This window comes from Pipistrellus kuhlii, unplaced genomic scaffold, assembly GCF_014108245.1.
Source record: "Pipistrellus kuhlii isolate mPipKuh1 unplaced genomic scaffold, mPipKuh1.p scaffold_m20_p_3, whole genome shotgun sequence".
Classification (NCBI taxonomy): Eukaryota; Metazoa; Chordata; class Mammalia; order Chiroptera; family Vespertilionidae; genus Pipistrellus; species Pipistrellus kuhlii.
The window spans coordinates 25,980,794-26,001,376 of record NW_023425529.1 but is presented as its reverse complement, the minus strand read 5'-3'; the positions used below and the strand labels follow the sequence as shown (position 1 = coordinate 26,001,376).

Sequence of the window (20,583 nt, the reverse complement as noted above, 5' to 3'; positions counted from 1 at the left end):
TTTTCATAATGCAGTTTTGTTTTTTTTAATTTAATAGCACTATGAGGCTGTTTTTTTTTTTTCTACTTAACTAATACTGTGCATGATTTTATGTCCTGTCAGTTATTTTAAGGCACAGTTCCATAGCTCTCATTATGTCTGATTTACAGAATGTCTTTCACATGCTCCATTTTACACTAGCATTAAAAAAAAAAAAAAAAAAAAAAAAAAAAAAAAAAAAAAAAAAAAAAAAAAAGCTGCAGGCCCAGACTGGTTTGGCTCAGTGGAGAGCATAGGCTTGGGGACTGAAAGGTCCCGGGTTCGATTCCGGTCAAGGGCATGTACCTTGGTTGCGGGCATATCCCCAGTAGGGGGTGTGCAAGAGGCAGCTGATCGATGACTCACTCTCTCATCGATGTTTCTAACTCTCTATCTCACTCCCTTCCTCTCTGTACAAAATCAATAATAATAAAAAAAGCTGCAATATAGCAAATACTTATAAAAGGATGCAGTTTATAAAACAGAGGTGTGTTTTTTCCTCCTAGAGGTTGGCCTTATGAGAATACTTGTGTTTTTCAGATTCCATTATCACAGACAATAAAAACTTTTTTTAGACTTTCTTTGCTTGTGCTGAGAGTATCTGTATATGCACTATTTGCCTTTTATTTATTTTTTATTTAAAAAAATATATTTTATTGATTTATACAGAGAGGAAGGGAAAGGGATAGATAATTAGAAATATTGATCAGCTGCCTCCTGCATGTCCCCTACTGGGGATGTGCCCACAATCAAGGTACATGCCCCTGACTGGAATCGAACCTGGGACCCTTCAGTCCACAGGCTGACGCTCTATCCACTGAGCCAAACCAGTTAGGGCTCTGTTTGCCTTTTAGACCAGTTGGAGAGAATAGACCTGAACTAAACATAGTGATGAGACTTTAGCTGTACCCAGTTCTTGACTTTATGCCCTACTAAGCAGCAATTGCCTTTCAGCTATTCTCATAGTTTGCAGGCACAAAAAGCCCACCTAAATATTCAAAGCACCCATTTGAAAGAAATCTAGAAAATGACTAAAAAGAGGGAGAAGAAGGCCAGAGTGAAGGTGTGTGTGTCCCCTTATCATTTTTTAGTGCAGAATGCTCTTACTTGCACCCCTCCAATTTTGTATTTTCTACAGAGTTCCTTTCACTAGGATTATGTCCTGTAGTCTAATTATTCTATTCAATAGAATTCACAGGAACAGAAAAACTTGGGTTGCCTTGATGTTTGATATAACGAGATTTTGCCTGTATGTTGTACTTGTGACTTTACTCTCTGTACTAAGAACTTTTAAAAGCATTCTATATAATAAAGAGTTAATATGCAAATTGACTGTAACACCCTCACAAGATATCTGCCTACAACCAGGATGGCAGGGGGGTTAGTGAGGGTTGACTAAATAACTGAACAGCAGGCTGTGTGGGGTGACCAGGTTGGCGGGGGGGCTGCTGTGAGGGGTGACCAGGTCAGCAGGAGTGCAGTTGGAGGCAACCAGGCTGGCAAGAGGGGTAGTTAGGGTTGACCAGGCTGGCAGGGGTGGCAGTTGGGAGCGGCCAGGCCAGCATGGGGGACGGTAAGTGGCGACCAAGCTGGTAGGAGGTAGTTAAGGGTGACCAGGCTGGAGGGGGAGTGCATTTGGGGGTGACCAGGCCATCAGGGGGGGCAGTTAGGGGCAACCAGTCTGTCAGGGGGGCAGTTAGGGGCAATTAGGCCAGCATGCAAAAGCAGTGAGAAACAATCAGGCTGGCAGGGGGTAAGCAATTAGAAGTGACCAGGCAGGCAGGCTGGTGAGCAATTAGGAGACAGAGTTCCTGGATTGTGAGAGGGATGGCCCTGGGATCGGGCCTGAACTGGCAGTCGGATATCCCCCGAGGAATCCCGGATTAGAGAGGTGCATGCTGGGCTGAGGGCACCCTTCTTTCCTTGCACAAATTTCGTGCACCGGCCCTCCCTTGCCAGCCTGGTCACCCCTAACTGCCCTCCCCTGCAGGCCTGGTTCCCCCCCAACTGCCCTCCCCTGCAGGCTGGTCATCTCCAACCTCCCTCACCTGCAGGCCTGGTCACCCTTAATTGCCCACCCCTGCAGGCCTGCTCTCCCCCTCCTCCCAACTGCCCTCCCTTACAGGCCTTGTTCCCCCCCTCAACTGACTTCCCCTATAGGCTTGTCACTCTCAATTGCCCTGCTTTGCTGTCACAGTCACCCAAACTGCCCTCCCCTGCAGACCTGGGACCTCCCAACTACCCTCCCCTGCAGGCCTGGTCACCCCCAACTGCCCTCCCCTGCACACCATCTTGTGGTGGCCATCTCACGGTAGCCATCTTGCGGCGGCCATCTTGTGTCCACATGGGGGCAACCATCTTGTGTGTTGGAGTGATGGTCAATTTGCATATTACCTCTTCATAGAATAAGTTGACAAGATTTTGGAAACAGGTGTCAGATTACTGGGAGATGATAAGAAATAGAATTAAAAGTTTTATTTAGATTTAGGTTTTGCCTATGAACTATTTGATGTAAGGCAAATAGATATATATTTCAACTCTTCTTTCACCTATAAGAAAAATAAAATCAGTCTGTTGATCATGGGATGTTTATTTTTTTTCAGTAAAGAAACCTAATTAACTTAGTTTGACCTTGTGTTTTTTAAACGTATTTTACCATTGAATCTTCCATTTAAATATGTTTTAGTGAGTAACACATTTTGGGGAAACATTGATAAGAGCAAACTTATTTGATAAATTATGATTTTTTTTTTAAGAAATGGAGGTAAAATTATATAATAAATTATAGGAATCTGGCATGGAGTTTTATGTCTAGAAAGTTTACTCTGGTCTTTTAGGATAATAAAAATAACATGTTTTTAAAATAAGCTGTTTAAGCATCTAAGAAAAATCTTATTTAAATTTTAAAAGAGATACTCTCTTGTATTCTCAAGATTTTTCAACTAGTCTGTCTTGAGTACATGCTATTAATAGATTTATGCTGCATGCACTTGGTTTATGTCAAAGCAGCAACATATGCAGGCTTATCTAAGTACCAAAGGGCAAGATGTTTTAAATATAAGGACTTTCCAGAGAAAACGTCTCTTACAGTGCCTGGAAGTTTCATCTGAGCAATGAAAGCAGTGTGTGCTTGGGCTGATCTTAAGGAAGCTGTCCTTATGGACTAGAGAACCCATACATTCATCAGGTATAATAATAGACTAGAGATTAAAATCAACTCTTCAACTTAATGTTTTAACCAGAAATAAGAAGACAAATGATGAGATTTGATATTCAGGCCCTCTTGAGCTCAGTTTTTTCTTTTTTTCTTTTTAACTTAAAACGTGGATATAATAGTACCTCCTTCTTAGGGTATGGGAACAATTATAAAGGACAGTTTTAGAATACTTTGCACAGGGCTGGCACATTCCGAGTAATTTATAGCAGCCGCTGGTGTTTGTGGTGGAGACGATAGGTGCTGAACCTCAGAGCTACAGGTTGGCTGTAGACATGAGCAGTAATTCTTCTGAGAAGGTTGAATAATAATGCCATTTTCTATACTGTAGGTTAAAGTATGTGTGTTAAAGTGAGTGGGTTTGCTGCGTGCATGAACTGGGGACATGCAGGACAGAGGTGAAGTTGGCCTCTGCCTCTTTGGGCAGCTGTTCCCTTACTTTTTCCTGTTGTGACCCAGAGGCTTTTCTCTCATCCATTTATCCCATCTTCTGAAATTTGGATAGAAGAGTAAAAGAATCTGAAATAGGGAAAGCATTTAGCTTCATTTTTTGATACCTCAAATCTTATATGCAGATATGCAGATTTAAAATATATATGTATATGTATTGATATATATATATATATATATTTGTTGATTTCAGAGAGAGAGAGAGAGAAAGAGAGGAGAGAGGTCAATGATGTGAGAAAATCACTGGTCGTAGAGCCTGCAACTTGGGCATGTGCCCTTGGCCAGAATCGACCCTTCAGTCCACAGGCAACACTCTATCCACTAAGCTTTCCATTTGCTTAAAAAACTTGTTTTGTCTCTTGTCCAGAATATTTATAATACAGATGTCCCAAAAAATGTATACACACTTTGAAGAATTATTAATTCCAGCAGGTTAAATTAGAAAGGAAAGAAACATCAGTTGAGCTATCAAAAACATGTATGTGCATATATTTTTGGGACACACTATATTTAAGTGTAAAGAGTAAATTTAAAGGGCTTTTTTATATGATGCCTCAGTATTTTGAGGAAATTAAAAACTTGTGTTCTTAAAAATGAAAAAAATTTTCATGATAAAATACTCAAGTTTGTAGTAACACAAGCTTACCTGGACATTTTTCACTTAAAACATATATTGAAAAAGTTCAGGGGGCAATAAGAAGGCAGTTTGACTAAATATTTTAAAATACATTTAAGTGAAATTCCCCTTCTGTTTTCTCCCTTGCCTTCCCTTTCCTCTGCTTTTATTTGGGCCAAACCTATCCGCTCCTATAGACTGTTTTTTTACTCTTCTTTACATAGCCTAGGCTTTCTTGCCCTTATTAATTTAGAGATTACTTATACATTCTAACTGAATTACCTTTATATACATAAACATGCATATATACATACACACATATATACACATATACATACTAGTATATATATTTATTCTGTATCTTCCTGGGTTACTGAGATGTACCAAACTGTTTGCCTTTTGCTGAATGACTCCAATTGCTATGCTTTGTTAATTATGTTTTGGTGAGTTCGTATTCTCCATCCTTTAAGTTTGTATTCTCCAGTCACTGTTCTTGCTGCTTTTAATGTACCTGCTTCTAGTAGTATTCTGTATCTCTTTATCTTCCAGCTTTTTATTTGCTGTATTTAATCTACTGTGGTCTGGGAAAAGGATACTGAGATTTTAGAATATGTCCCTAAATATTTAAAATTATTATATGCCGTACTGTGAATATGATCAGTAGGGATCTCTTATGAATAAAGTACATAAACTTTAGTACTTGGAACTGTAACAGTTCTTTTACCTGTTGAGAGCATTGTTTTGCTTATTTTCTAGTTCTCAGTTAGGTTCTAAATAGCTGAGGCTACTTGTAAGTGATTTCTGGTTAAGTGAGCTACATTAATCTTGGAGCCAGACAAGTCAGATATTTAGTTCCCTGACCCAAATGCAATTTGTATAATGTGATAGACCTGTGGTCGGCAAACTGTGGCTCCTGAGCTACATATGGCCTTTTGGCCCCTTGAGTGTGGCTCTTCCACAAAATACCATGGCCTGGGCAAGTCTATTTTGAAGAAGTGGCATTAGAAAAAGTTTAAGTTTAAAAAATTTGGCTCTCAAAAGAAATTTCAATCATTGTACTGTTGATATTTGGCTCTGTTGTCTAAAGTAGTTTGCTGACCACTGTGATAGACCTTTATATTTGGGCAGTTACAGGGGTTCCCTTTCCTTCCTGGGTACTATTTCAATGACTTTCCTTTCTCTACTGTTTTCTTCTTGCATGCTTCTCTTTGTCTCTAAATTGATGAGATTGATATTCTTGAGAGAGAAAGGAAGAATATAGCTTCAAATAACTTATGGAATTGTATTGCCTCCCTTAAAATACCTTTCTCCTTTCCTTAAAATACATGTATGAACTTACATTTTCTCCTGCCCTCGTCTTGATAGAGTAAATAATCACACATAGCAATTCTCCACACACCTCAACTTGAAATTTACCATTCTATGTATTTCTTAACCCACAGGGCTCATCCTCTCCCTATATCTCCCTCATTCCCACATTCTTTTAGATCTCTAGCTCCAGGCCTTTGAGTCTTACCAATAGCCTAGACTTGGGGAAAAGCATTAAAGTGAGGGGGAGTCAGTCCCAATAAGAAGTAGGTATGGGGTAGAGTGGAATCCCCTCATCTCATTTCGAAGTCCATCAGAATAGGAGATTGAGAGGAAGGAACTCCAAGAACATTTTTCTTACTGGGAATTGATGAAAAGAGTGCTTGGATTCTGCATATACGAGAAAATGGATCAAAAACTCTAAACATCAAGGAAACTTACATACAAAGTGTGTATAATGTATGGAATTAAAGGGATGGAATTTATTTCCTTATGACAGCTTTTTAACAAGCAAGTTTTTTTGTACTTTGTACACTCAGTTATATTTTTCCCTCTTCTATCTACTAGGAATTTCCATTTTTTACCTTGACGGCATTTCCTCCTGGATTTCTTGTACATGTTGGGGGCGTTGTTAGTGCACGCTCTGTGAAGCTTTTGGATCGTATCCACAATCCTGGTATGTTCTTTAAAAGTTTGTTTTTGATGTTTCATTTATTTAGACTATGATTATTAAAGTTGATTTTTATAGTGCTGTTTTTAAGCCAAACTTATCTGCATGAGAAATGAAAAAGAGTATAAACTGACCCATGTAGCTTTACAATATTTGCACTGACCTTAATTAAAAATAAACTTAAGAAGAAGTATAATTTAGATACTTTTTTTTTTAATACAAATACAAATCTTGATTCACTTTGGCCAAGGGAATCATTAAGTATATTTTTAGTCCTCTATTTTTTTTTTTTTTTTTTTTTTGAGCCAGGCAGATACAGTTGACCCATTGTGACCATTAAATTAAGGTGTTAATTCTTTTGACTGGCAAAACTCTTTTTTATTTTTTCTGACAATAACTCTTTATAGATTGAGTTATTTCCTTATTCCTAAAAGAAATATTCTTTTAAAATTTAATTGTAAACATTGTGTAGAGTACCTAAGAATTAAAAATGAAACTGTATGTTCCTTGGATTCTTTTGAGTAGCTATTTGTTCTGTATACAGAACAAGTAAAAATGAAAGCTTACTTCTTTAAGACATGGGCCATCATTATAAAAGAAGAAAAGCTTTGAAGACCCAGTAATTTCAGGCCCTTGGGTTAGAAATGGTTTGGTGACTTTTCTAAATCCAAAATAAGCATGATAAATGTGGTAGGAACTTTTCGTATGGAGTGTGTTCTTGCATCTTTCTGACAAGATGCCCAATCACTTGTCCAAGGGATTTATTATTTTAATGTCATACCTTAAACTTGAAGTTATATTAATATTCTTATTTGGCATATATACATATATACTTTTGAAATTTTTAAATTATCACTTCCAATGATGACCTCTTGAGTCCTGTACTGACATCTATAAAAAGAGTGAAATGCTTTGAAATTATTAATGCCAAACATTGCATATAATGATTTTGAGAATACATAAAATTACTATTATTTTAAATTAAATACAGTAATCTGTGCCCTGTGGTTTGATGTCAGTTATTTTGAGTTACTAATTACACAGAAACAATGGAATTTTTAGACTCTGAACAAGATTTCAGGGAAGCAATACTAGTTGGGATTATTTATAAAAACTCAAAGCTAAGTGAATACATCTTTTAAACATCAGTTTTCATTTTCTTCTATGATTTATTAACCCCCTCCTACCCCCCTGTTTCTTATTTTTCTGGTCAATTTAAGATTTCCCCCCCTTCCTCATATAGTATTTGTATATTCTGCAGTAATTAAAGGCAAATTTAGACTGATGCCAGTTTAATGTATTGAAACTTTGAAGTCTATGCAAAGTTTATATTTTTGTGTTTAGGAACTTGGATTATTTGGAAAGTGCAAGGAAATACTGGATTTAGATACCTGACATTAAATATATGACCAGGGCTAGTTGCCTGTATTTCTATGGGCCACTGACTCAAAATATTTTGTTAGATTGCACAACTGACATAATAACTTCAAAAATGACATTAGGAATGTATTTAATTATTGGTAATGTATTTTTATTTGCATTAAAAAATTTTTTTGTTTTTTTATTTTTAATCCTCACCCAATGATATTTTTTTCTATTGGTTTTTAGAGAGAGTGGAAGAGATGGAAAGACAGAAATATTGATGTGAGAGAAACACATTGATTGGTTGCCTCCTGCATGAACTTCGACCAGGGCCCAGGCCAGGAAAGAGCGTGCAACCAAATTACATGCCCTTGACCAGAATTGAACTGAGACCCATCAGTCCTCAGGCTGACGCTTTATCCATTGAGTCAAACCAGCTAGGGCTTATTTTTACATTTTTATTTTTGCTTCCATGTACTCTGAGTAAGTAGTATGCGAGTCTGGGAGAAGAAGTGAAGGTTATTTAAATAAGTTGAAGTAGAGAGCTGTATTTAAAATCATATTATTTTATACAAAAAACTGCTTTGTGGGATCTGTTGTACTTGTCAGTATATCCTAGCATTGCAAGAAATGTAAGAATCCAGGCCCAGGGAAGAGTATAGGAATCCTTATTAAGAACACATTTTGTATATTGTAATTACTTATTCATTCTTTGTCTTTCTTTTCAGAGTAGTTTTTCAATTCACATATAGAAATTTTTAGTTAATAATAGGCTATTTCCCAAATGATTATGGACATAAACATATAAATGCTTTAATGGTATATGTTATATTTTAATTTTGTTTTATCTTCAGTTAAATACAAATTATATATTCTAATGGTTCCAATGTTAGTTTGATACAGATATCATATTCTTTTGATTGCATAATACATCTTTTACACTTAAAAAAAGGAACATTTTCTAAATCTTTAGGCCATTAAATATTTACGAAAACATTTCAATTTATTGAAAGTAGCCGAATGTTAAAACAAAACTCTAGATTAGCATCTACCATAATGATAATGTGTTAATTTTATGACTCTGAGTTCATCTACAGAACTTAGGGTGAATTGAGATACATGTGCTAATGTTAAAAGTGCTGTATTTGCACTCAAATGAATGCTGAGCTATTTTTTTTTTTTTTTTTTTTTTTTTTGATTACTGAGTACGGGAAATTTGCATTTCAAACTGAGTGTAGAAGAAAAAAATCTTATTTTAAAACCACTACCACCTGCTAATTCTATGGATTATTATTTTGTAGTTATTTCTTTTGAACTTTTTCCTTTGTTAAGGATTTAGCAAACCAAGTCATACAACAAAGGAACAAATGGGGTGGTTTTAAAAATCAAGGTAATTATATTAAATAATTAAACTTTAGTTAATGTTAGATTATGATAGCATGCTCCTTCTTCTCTTTCTATTTCAACTTCTTATTAACTCTGCTGTCTGTGTTTTTCTAGTTCCTGTCGAGTGGTGTTGTCAATTGTGTTCTTGTTTATAGTTTGTTTTTTTTCCCCCCCTACTATTCTGCACCTAAAACTGATCTTCTAATTTGCTGTTTTGAACTCAGCCTTTGTCGGAATTATGGGTAACACAAGATCTTACAAACTGCTAGACTGGAATAGTTTCAATTCAGGTATTTTAATGGTCATTCAGTACTACATATGCTGACAAAAATTATGGCAGCTCAGTGAAGTTTTTAGAAATATTCTAGATTAAATAGGTTTCATATCAATTCAGTCATATAGATATATTCTTCAGTATATATATATTCTAACTCTTATAATTTCCATGGAAATGCAAATATAAAAATGTGTGAACTAAAATGAATTAATCAAAACCATAGAAATACCATAAATTATGAATTATTTTTGTTAGGTGACTGACCATCAGAATAATAACTTTAAAATATGTTTTGAACATTTTTTTCATATCAGATAAAAATGACACAACCATTAGCTTTATGATTAAGGAAATATTATTAAATATAAGTATTAAATGACTAGCTTGATAATCTTAAAGTATAATTAAATTTCAATCTAGATTTGAATATAATGTGCTTTGTGTTCTACAAATATGATAATGTAACTCTTAGCATTTTTATTTATAATTCTAAAAGTGTTCCAAAATTTGGTAAGAGCAGATTTTGGGGAGATTAACGGCTTTCATAAGCTTTCTCATCCCCCTTCTACATGAGAATATACTTTTTCTTTTTAATTATTTTTACATACAGATATTGTTTGTAGCTTTTAAAGAAACTAAACTAAGATAACTTTACAGCTGATGATGTGGTTTAAAGTCGAAGCCAGTTCATTTTTCTTTCTTTTCTTTTTTAAAATTAAATTTATTGGGATGACATTGGTTAGTAGGATCATATAGGTTTCAAGTGTACACTTATATGATACAAGGTCTGAATATTGCACTGCCCACTACGCAAAGTCAAACCATCTTCCATCCTATATATTAGGCCTCCACTCTCCACTCCCTCCCCTTCCCTCTGGCAACCACCACACTGTTGTCTGTGTCCACAAGTTCAGTTTTATATCTCACATATGAGTGAAATCATATGGTTCTTAGCTTCTTTTGACTTTCTTATTTTACTTAGAATAATGTTTTCGATTTTCCTTTTTGATAAGAATATTCTCTTAATAATACAGATATCTTACATTTTTATGTCATTTACATGTTAGAATTAAACAGTAGAATCATCTTGATTCAATATCAGAAGCTGTTATTTTGCCTAAAGAATCTTTTCAGTTCCTTGTGTCGAAAAAACAAAAACAAAAACCCAGAAGCTCACTTTTTTAGATACTATCCTATAATCTTTTCAATATTGTAAACTTTCTTTGTTCTTAGGAGTCCAGGATGTAAATTCTGATGTAAGTAATGCATGTTTGACTATGAAGTAACTCATGTTCATCATGCAGATTTACCTAAATTCAGTCTAGTAAACAATCTGATCAGGTCCAACCTTTGCAGATTTAGACTGACATCACTTGGTAAATCTTTAGGGGAATTACCTCTATTGGCTATCCAAGTTTTGGCCAGCATGTTCTCACATTGATTAGAATTAAAATACTCATTTTTAATGTAATGCTGTATGCTTAGTTTTTAGTAAGGAATTAAAAATACCCTGTTTGGTTCCTTTAGTAAGTAAGAATATATATTTAAAACATTAGGCAGATTAATATAGTGGGAAGAAAAAAAAAAGCTTATTACACAGAAAAAGGACATTGAGAGCAGATTAGTAATTTAAAGAGTTGAAACCTCATTAGGGCAAAGATGTTGAGGGTGAGACGTGTGTGTTAGATAATAGAACAGTCCTGAAAAGTAGAAAGGGAAAAAGATAAATCCCATATACATAATAAAGACTTTGTCCCATGTAAGCAAAATAATAGAATTTGGCAAGGACAAACTTGGTTGAGGAAGCAGTATATCTTGCCATCATTTAAAAATAAAGTCCAGTCATAGTGTATGGGGAAAAAAAGATGGATATAAGTTATAGGCTATTAAAAGAACATAAAAGATGACTGTCAGTTTAATGTTCCCATAGTTGTATGCTTTTGACTCAGGTATTAGAATCGTTATGGTAACAGTTGGTACATATTCAGACATCAGGCTGATTTTGACATTAGTTTAGGAAAAATAACGTGACCTTTCTGGGAAAAAAGTGATATATTTTGGTAAATATATTAAAATTATTAATGTATTTTCTGTATATTTAGGGAATGTTGCTGTCCCATATTACTATATGAATCAAGAATTGATAAAGTCAGTGAGAAAACTATTTGTTGATATAGTTTCTGCTAATGCTAAAAATTGTTGATCCATATTGTGTATTCTCTGGATTCTCTGGTACCATGTATTATCGATATATGATGTATCATCAATGTAATAATAGCCTACTTACAATTATAGACAATCTTATTTCACAAACATTAAAATGTGGAATGGTATAAGAAAACATTTAATGTTACACAGTAATATTTCATGAAATAAGATATATCATGCAAGCATTTACTATAATTTATTTTCTGCCATGCAGTTTGTTAGGTAGTAAGTGTGCAAAGATGCCAAGGCCTGAAAAATATGTAAGTGGTTTACTGTGTGGTGTGATGTGATACAAGACACAGCATTAGAGAGGAAGACATGATTAACTCTCTATGGCAAGAAAGTTTGTAGAAGTAATTCTTGAGCTCAGTTTTTAAAGGATATATAGGCAATTCATGTATATTTATATTTTAGACAGTGTTTTTGGATGCGAATGTACATTCTTTGAATGTAGTTCTGACACTTTGAGCATTTGCAAAATTATATTTTAGCCAGTACTCATTTGATTGTTACTTACTTCATTCTTAAAATTTCCCATTGAGTACAAAATGTTTTTGTTAGTTTAGCTCCCCCTCCCCACCCATTCTCTTTTCTCCTGCTTCGCTATCTTAGTTTGTGTTAACTTCAGTGGTAGAAAATATTTTATAGAGCAAGAAGAAGGAACTCAATATCAGAATTATCAGAATTTATTTTATAAATATCACCTTTTATTATCTTGCCTTTTATGTTTCTGGCCTGGTACCAGGTTATGTTTAAGGAAATATTTATAGAATATACATATCAGTCTGATCATCCAAAATTAAAAAAAAAGAAAATTTAAAGAAGAACCTTTTATTTAGTGGATATTCATGGAGTGCCTGCCATGTCTTAAGCACAGTGTTGGAGATTGGAAACACCATTCTTCAGCCAGGCGGAGATCCTATGTACACATCTAGTCTAGGTTACTTTTTATACTGTTTTGCTGTGTGTATGTGTGTGTATTAGTTAAATGGAGATAGGCTTTCTTAGAACTTGAATTCTACTGATCTCAGCAATTATTCTTTTTACTGTGTCTGAGAGGGAAGTACGCATAAGGAAATGTGCAAACTAAGCCTAAAGTAGGTAAGCAGTTTTTAGGTTTTAGTATTTTAATAAGGTTTTTAGGAAATAGATATGTACAGGTTGGGGTAAAAGTAGGCTTATAGTTATTTGTATGAAAAATAATATAATAATTAATAGATAACACAAGAATAAATGGTGTTTTGCATTCCCATAACTGTAAACCTACTTTTGCTCTACCTTATAAAATTCAAGAAGGCATAAATATAGCATGTATGCTATGTGAACTTTTCTTCATATATAAGGTAACATATAAACCTTATCTAATAAAAGAGTAATATGCAAATTAACCACCACTCCACTCCACTCACAAACCACGCCCACAAGCCAGACTCACAAGCCAATCAGGAGCAAATATGCAAATAAACCCAACCAAGATGGCTACGACCACAGAGAGCAGAAGGGAGGCTTGGGTTTCCCCGGCAATGGAGGAAGCCAAGCTTTCCGCCTGCCCTTGCTGAACCAGGTCTCTGCTTAAAGCTACATAGTTTCAATAATAGAAGATGAATAAATACAAACAGAAATGGCAGAAGGCTTGGCTTTGCTCCAGGCTACAAAGTTTCAATTGTAGAATATAAATAAACCCCAGATACCAGAGCTTCCACTTGGGTCACCAGGGGGCCGGCCTACACACCACCACAGGCCCCTTGCCCAGGCTGCCCCATGCCCCAAGGGAACCCCCACCCTCATCCGGGACATCCTTCAGGGCAAACCAGCTGGCCCCCACCCATGAACCAGGCCTCTATCCTATCTAATAAAGGAGTAATATGCAGATTGACCAACATACAAGATGGCTGCCCCCATGTGGACACAAGATAGCCACCACAAGATGGCCAGCAGGGGAGGGCAGTTGGGAGGGACCAGGCCTGAAGGGAGGGCAGTTGTGGGCAGTCAGGCCAGCAGGGGAAGGGGGACCAGGCCTGCAAGGGAGGGCAGTTGGGGGCAATCAAACCTGCAGAGGAAGGAAGTTAGGGGTGACCAGGACAGTAGAGGAAGGAAGTTGGGGGCAACTGGGCCTGCAGGGAAGGGCAGTTTGGGGGGGACCAGGCCTGCAGGGGAGGGCAGTCAATGGTGACCATGCCTGCGGGGGAGGGCAGTTAGGGGCAAACAGGCTGGCAGGGGAGCAGTAAGGCATCAATCAGGCTGGCAGTGGAGTGGTTAGGGGATCAGGCTGGCAGGCAAGTGAGCAGTTGGGAGCCAGCAGTCCTGGATTGTGAGAGGGATGTCGTGGGGATCAGGTCTAAATGGTCAGTCGGACATCCCTTAAGGGGTCCCAAATTGGATAGGATGCAGGCTGGACACCCTCCCCACCCCCCATGCACAGATTTCATGCACCAGGCCTCTAGTGTATATATAATTTTCTCTATAAATAATGTGACTCTATATTCATTGCTATCCATTTTTTTTTACTGTCTATAAAATTACATATATAATCTTCATTGTGAAATTTCACTCTTTATATGTATAATAGTGCAATTGGATATTCATTACATTATTATAATGTATTATGTAAATATATAATTTTTTCTTTCTATATATACTGTATATATTTCTTTCTATATATACTATATATATATATTGATCTTTATATATGAAGAGTATAAGTTCAAAATTAGGGAGAAGTCTACATATAATTTTTTCCCCCCCACAAATAGTAAAGAACTGCAGTTTGCTCTAACATGGATTATATCTCAGCTACCTCCTAACATCCCAAATTACTGCATCATGATGTTTGTTTGAATTTGTACATCATTCCCTGTGTAATAAGACTCTTTCTGGTCTGGTTCTGTATCCCCATCCAATTTGGGGTTTGTTATATTCCCTTGAACCTAAACTTTCTACTTTCTATTTCATTAGGGAAAATATATCTTCCTCAAAGTTTGTTTTAGGTTAGAATAATTCTTTCAGGTATTTGAGAATATAGCTTTTTATGCTCCCAATAACAAAATAGAATATAATTGTATTATAAATTTTTGATTCTACCTAACAGTTTATCTCCTCTTGTTCATTTAAAAAGTTGGTTGAATAAAATTTTCTTTATTCTTTCAATTAGATGAAAAGATTCTTAAGGACAGAATTTTTCCGAGAGCTAAGTTTAACATTTCAGATAGTCAGTGATTCTTAATTGCAAGTGTATGATTGCCTAAAAACTCAAAGGGATTGAGCTTTAGAAGGGCATGTTGTATTGAGTTGTTTACTTTTTTTTCCTTTCTGAGATGTAAACTATTACTGTTATTTTTTGAAACTACCAGTTCCACCTGCACTTTAGAAACAAGACAGAATGCTAAAAAGATGGCAAGATATCAAGCTATGGCTATGTGCTAGAAAAGTAACAGTTGCAAAATGAATTCATTATGATAACCCAAGTGTGCAGACATTACTTTTAAAAAAGTATTAGTGAGATACTATTCTAGAGCTCAGTTCATGCCTTCAGTTAAAAGAATATATTAAAAATATGAAAAGAGTGATATTATCTATGAAATTTTGACTCATAGAAGAAAAACATAAAATAGTATAATAAATATGTTATTACCTCCTAAAATGATATCTTTATAATTATAAATCTACATAGATTATTGGTATTTCAAGTGAAGGTATGTTTTTCCTAACATCTTTGAAATGTTATCAGTTGTGAACCTCACATCTCAGCTGTATATCCTCCAAGTGACTAAATTGTATTCAGTTTTATGTATGGCATGTATGGTTGCCATACATTTTTATTGATTTTTTTTTGTATGTGCCCTGACCGGGAATTGAACTTTGACCTCCTGGTTCATAGATCGACAGTCAACCACTGAACCATATTGTCCAGACACCATAAATTTTTAAGCCAGATTCCTTGTTTTGCCATTTATATAAGTATGGTAGATGCTCCAATTTTTGACTTATGAAGGATAAATAAAAACAATTTAAATTTACTAGTATGTTTCCTATAAGAATGTTAGCAGTTTTTAAGCATTTAAGATTCCTTTGTAGCAGTTAAAAACTATGATATTTCTGAATTTTCAGTTGTATTAATTTAAACTGGATTATAATTAATACTTCAAGATTCTCTGGCTTATCCAGCATAAATATGATATAGGTATTGAAGATAAATTTAATTTATCCTTAATATTAAATAAATTGATTAACCTTCATATTAAACCCCTAAATTTAATAGCCAAAAAATATGTCCTTTGGCTTTCTGCTTACAGTTGTAGATAGTTATTGTTAATCCAATTACTAGTTTGTGATGAAGTGCTCCCTACTTACTGTATGCTTGCCTTGCTTTCACCTAGAATCTAGGGCCATTACTTTCTGTAACCATTTCAGTGAGCTGCCATAGTTTTCGGTCTGTACTGTCACCTGATCCAAGCATGCGCCCAAAATATTCACTGTTTCTGGCTCCTGTCTGCTGAAATGCTTTGCAAAATCTTTTGTTCTTTGAGCTTTTGCTTTAGCCAAAATCCAAATTCAAGACATTCTTTGGAGTGTGGACATATGCCATTTGCTTCCTTAGCTCCCATGTTATGTAACTTGTTAGCTTTTATTAAACTTGTAAATAATTACAACAGTGGCATCCTCATGTGCACCTGCGTGGCTCGTTTGTCAAAATAAAGGCTGCTTGTGAACTTGTCAGAAGAATATGAATGCTCCACTTGTGCTGCATTCAGCTTTTTATTTTTAATTTTTTTTTTTAATCAGCCACATATTCTTTCATAGTGTTTGGTTTAATTATCTGATTATTTTATGTGTTATACCAAGGTAAGTTTGATGTAATAAACTTTGTATTCTGTGATTACATGTATCTCATAGTAATTATTATTACATACTTTTCCATTTAGACATGCTAGTCATTTCTAAATATATCTTGAACATAAACTAAGTGGCTCCCTCTATCTTTTATTAATTTGAAAAACAGTGTTATGTATTTCTTTTTGTAAAATTCATTCTTAAAATAGAAAAGCTACCATACATTACTTGTGGCAAAAATGTAGGCACACCTAATGTGAGAAGATATATTTTTATAAAACCATAGTATATAATTATTTGTCTTAGCAAAAAAAAAAAATAGTTTAAACTTGCAGAAAGTTATAAGAAGTAAAAAGCAGGCCCTACTAGTGCATTTAGGAAAAGTTAGACTTTTTATTTTACAGTTTTTTATAAAAATAATTATTTTCTAAACAAATATTTCTATTTATGTTATCTATTTTCAAAGAATAAGTAATTTAATAGGTTAAGTAACTATGTTTTAAAAATTCCCTGTTAGGGAAGGATGATATTAAATAGATGTCTTTTATACATGCCTCAAAAGAAAGAGTATGGATTTGAAAGTGTATTTGTGCTGTTAATGTCTGCATTTCAGTTAAACTATAAAGAAATTCTTTAGCATAATAATGTATAATATGCAAAATAGGACCAGCTAATTCTCTCACACATGTCTTAATTCATAATATTAATTGCTATCACCGTATTGTAGTCTTTTCTATTCTCTTCCTTTATTTTTCTCCTACTTTGACATTTTTCTCAGTTTTCTGGAGTCTGCATTTTTTTCTTTTCTTCTGAAAGGAAGTTTTAGGGTAGCTCTGTTTTGGATCCAAAGCTTTAATTCAAGAAGTGGCTGGCATCATTTGTAGTTCTGGCCTTTATCTCCTCATTTCTCCCTTTTGCTGATCTTCCTCCCGTGGAGGAAACAAAATTACATCATAGGAATGTGAGTCATAATAAGCCTTTTAACGTTCTTTACTTTGCTCTCTTCAATATTTCACTAGTGAGTATAATTATACTTATTTTTCTTATTTTGCAAAATGTATTTTGAAAATGGATATATACTGAAATTCAAAAATGGAAGTTTGGAAATTGTTTCATTTGCAGTTTTAATAGTGCCTTATATGGGGGAAATTTACAATAAGAGCTTAATATACTATATAGAGTTGGTTTAGTTTTTTTCTATCTCAACAATTTGCCACAAAAAGAAATAAATTTGGATGTGCTGATTATAGACCATTTATGTTTTTAACATCTTTGTACATAAAAAGCTACTATAATTTGCAGCTGCTGTTCACCAGTAGTTTGTAGCTATATGCAAGTGATTAGGAAGTATGTGTGACAGATGCTCCATTACAAAATAATATTGGATTTCTCTATGGTAATGAAATCTAATTCTGGGATTCTAAGGCATTCACTTAATTACAGAGCCATATGTGGAATTACAGTGTTCTATCTGGAATTTGTCCCTATATACAATGACCAAATTATTTGTATTAATCTTTTAAATGTATTTGTTTTCTTTATTTTGAATTGGCTAGTCCCTTTATATTTTGTCATTTTGCCTTAGGACCCACATCTTTTTAGAAGGATTACTACAGATAGCTTTTTCTCTCTCTTTTTAAAATGTATTTTTTATTGATTTTAGAGAGGAAGGGAGAGGGAGAGAGAGAGAAACATCAATGATGAGAGAGAATCATTGATCGGCTGCCTCCTGCATGCCTGCTACTGGGGGGTTGAGCCTGCAATCCAGGCATGTGCCCTTGATCAGAATCGAACCCTGAACTCTTCAGTCTGTAGCCTGACACTCTGTCCACTGAGCCAAACCAGCCAGGGCTTTCTCTCTTTTTTTTTTTTTTTTTTTTAACATCGCTAAATCTTTACCGTGGAAAGAACTCAGAATATAGTGGGTTATAAAAGATAGGTACCAGGAAATGAAATCTGAATCTAAATTAAATTTATAGATATGATTCATAGTGAGTTCTCTCAGTGAGGTGAGATATAAGATACCCTCTCAATTTAAGATTAGAATCTGGAAAGTCTGGGTCTATATTTTAAGTTGTATCTAATTAAATACATCTCTATAGATGTCCTTTAAAGCAATAAAACAAATAGAACTAGGGGTTTGTTTCTCCCACCCCTCTCCACCCCAGCTATCAGGTTTAAAATATACTTTTTGAGAAGTAGCATTACATTAAAATGTTAAGCTTTTGAGAAGTAGTATTTTAAAGATGTGATGTTATAAAATCTGTATAGAACAGTACTTTTACTTTTGCCTTCCAGAGTATGTTTATTTTAAACATTTTTCTGTTCATAAAGACAATGTACTATTGTGTAGTAAACTGATTTAAAATTTATTTTTCAGATGAACCAGAAACTCGAGATGCGTGGTGGGCAGAAATCAGACAAGAAATAAAGTCACATGCTAAAGCATTAGGCTGTCATGCTGTAGTGGGCTACAGTGAATCGACTAGCATCTGGTAAATGATAATATAACCTGCTTTTCTAGATTGTCCTCTGAAAGGGGAAAAGCTTTATGCAAACAGAGAGAGAAGAATAGCAGGTGATCCAGGCCCATGGCCTTTGAGTACCTCAGACAGGTTTATGTGCTATTTTTGCCCCTGAGTTGCTGTGAAATTTTGAGAAAGTTACTCCTCTGAGCCTCAGCGTACACATTGAGTAAGAATATAATACTGGCACATAGCAAATATTAACTCTAGGCTGATTTTATTCCAGGTAATGACTCCATTAACTTCTTCCTCTGGGATCTTTGGAATCCTTGATCTATGTAAATAAACTGCCTTGTGTCTTTAAAGCTCATCTGTAAACTCTACCTCCTTTTACTAACTGTTACTTGACTTTCTCCTAACCAAATCATCATTTCTAACTCCACCAAGCAATGAAGGGACTCCCATCTTGTTAGTTCTCAAAACCTGTTTTCCTGTTTTTCATTTGAACAACCTCTTCTCCTGTAAAGTCCATGCCGTTCTACAGTTCAGACTTTTCTTCCTCCCTCCGAAACAGTCTTCTGCCTGTCTTAATTTCTTCTCTGCCATCTCCTCCAGTTAGAGTAATTATCTCACTTCCATCACCCTGGCATTGTATTTCTCATTCTTGAGTCCTCTACCTCCACTTGACTTTCAACCATACTTTGGACCTAATTTTTACTCAAAACTGTTGCCTCTTAAAAATGTGAAACCCTTAAGATTTCATTCCTGGATCACAATAATTCTCCATCCACATCATTTGCTCATGCACATTTGGTTTGTTTGTGCCTTTATCTTAACCAAGAGTTTTTCTAGTTTCTTACTCAGGTTCTGACTTTACTTATTTCTGCCATCCTGTGCCCTACTATTATTTCCTTCAAAAGTTTATAATAGATATCATCTAGAAACTAACCTTCTGCTATCTTATTTTCCATCTTCTGTTCTTAGATAATACTTACTGGAATTATTACATGGATAATTCTCTTGCATTTGTGGTGATCATTACTAGAGAAGAAGGATTAGACTGTCATAAATGTGGATATTACAGAGCCATGCCTGTTGCATCTTTATCTTTGTAGTCTATGTATTATCTTCTTGAACTGTTCTATTCCCAGTGTAGTTATTCTACTTTTGTTAAACTACTAACTCTATTATGCTTATCCTGCTGTACCCCCCAATATATAGTCTTGCTTCATTCACAGATTTAGGGGCACACACTTTCAAGTCCTAGGGATATGGTTTTAAAAGAAATAGTTCTTGTTATCAGATTCATATTATACTGGAGAATTATGATGAATATACATTTTATGATAGAGATATCCCAGGATGCTTTGGGATCCCAGAGGATTGGAGGTTAAGGGTAGGATTGGAAGAAAGTGTTAATTTAGTAACTGAAGCTTGAATGGAATCTTGAAGGATGAGTATGAATTACATAAATGAAGTGAAGAGGCATAATGAGAGTGTTCAAAGCTAAAAACATAACACTGGAGAAGTTTTAGATTCAGTGAGGCTGAAAATAGGTCACAGATGTGAGGTCTACAGACACGAGTCCAGTTAATTTACTTAGAAGTTTGAATTCATCTGACACAAACTCCTTTTTTCTCTAGACCTCAAAGAGTCTTTGTATTGAATCCCATCTTTACTAATGTCTTCTGTTCTAACCCATAAATTTACTATTACCAGATTAAACTTCTTGAAGTACATCTGCTCTTATAGCTCTTTGATTCAGTGTCTTTTAGTGAG

The 20,583-nt window shown here is 35.0% G+C and overlaps 1 protein-coding gene across 23 annotated transcripts in view; it reads left to right on the top strand.

Annotated features, from left to right (window-relative positions):
* C2CD5 (C2 calcium dependent domain containing 5) overlaps window positions 1-20,583 on the top strand; it is a 95,939-nt gene that overhangs the window by 33,336 nt on the left and 42,020 nt on the right. For 12 of the 23 annotated variants that reach the window (XM_036455884.2, XM_036455878.2, XM_036455887.2 and 9 more), the window contains 3 exons: window positions 6,174-6,282; window positions 9,249-9,314; window positions 18,720-18,834. In XM_036455884.2, coding sequence (XP_036311777.1) covers window positions 6,174-6,282; window positions 9,249-9,314; window positions 18,720-18,834 — 290 coding nt within the window. The remainder of the gene's footprint in view (window positions 1-6,173; window positions 6,283-9,248; window positions 9,315-18,719; window positions 18,835-20,583) is intronic. The other 11 variants (XM_036455881.2, XM_036455883.2, XM_036455893.2 and 8 more) reach the window with 1 other exon arrangement.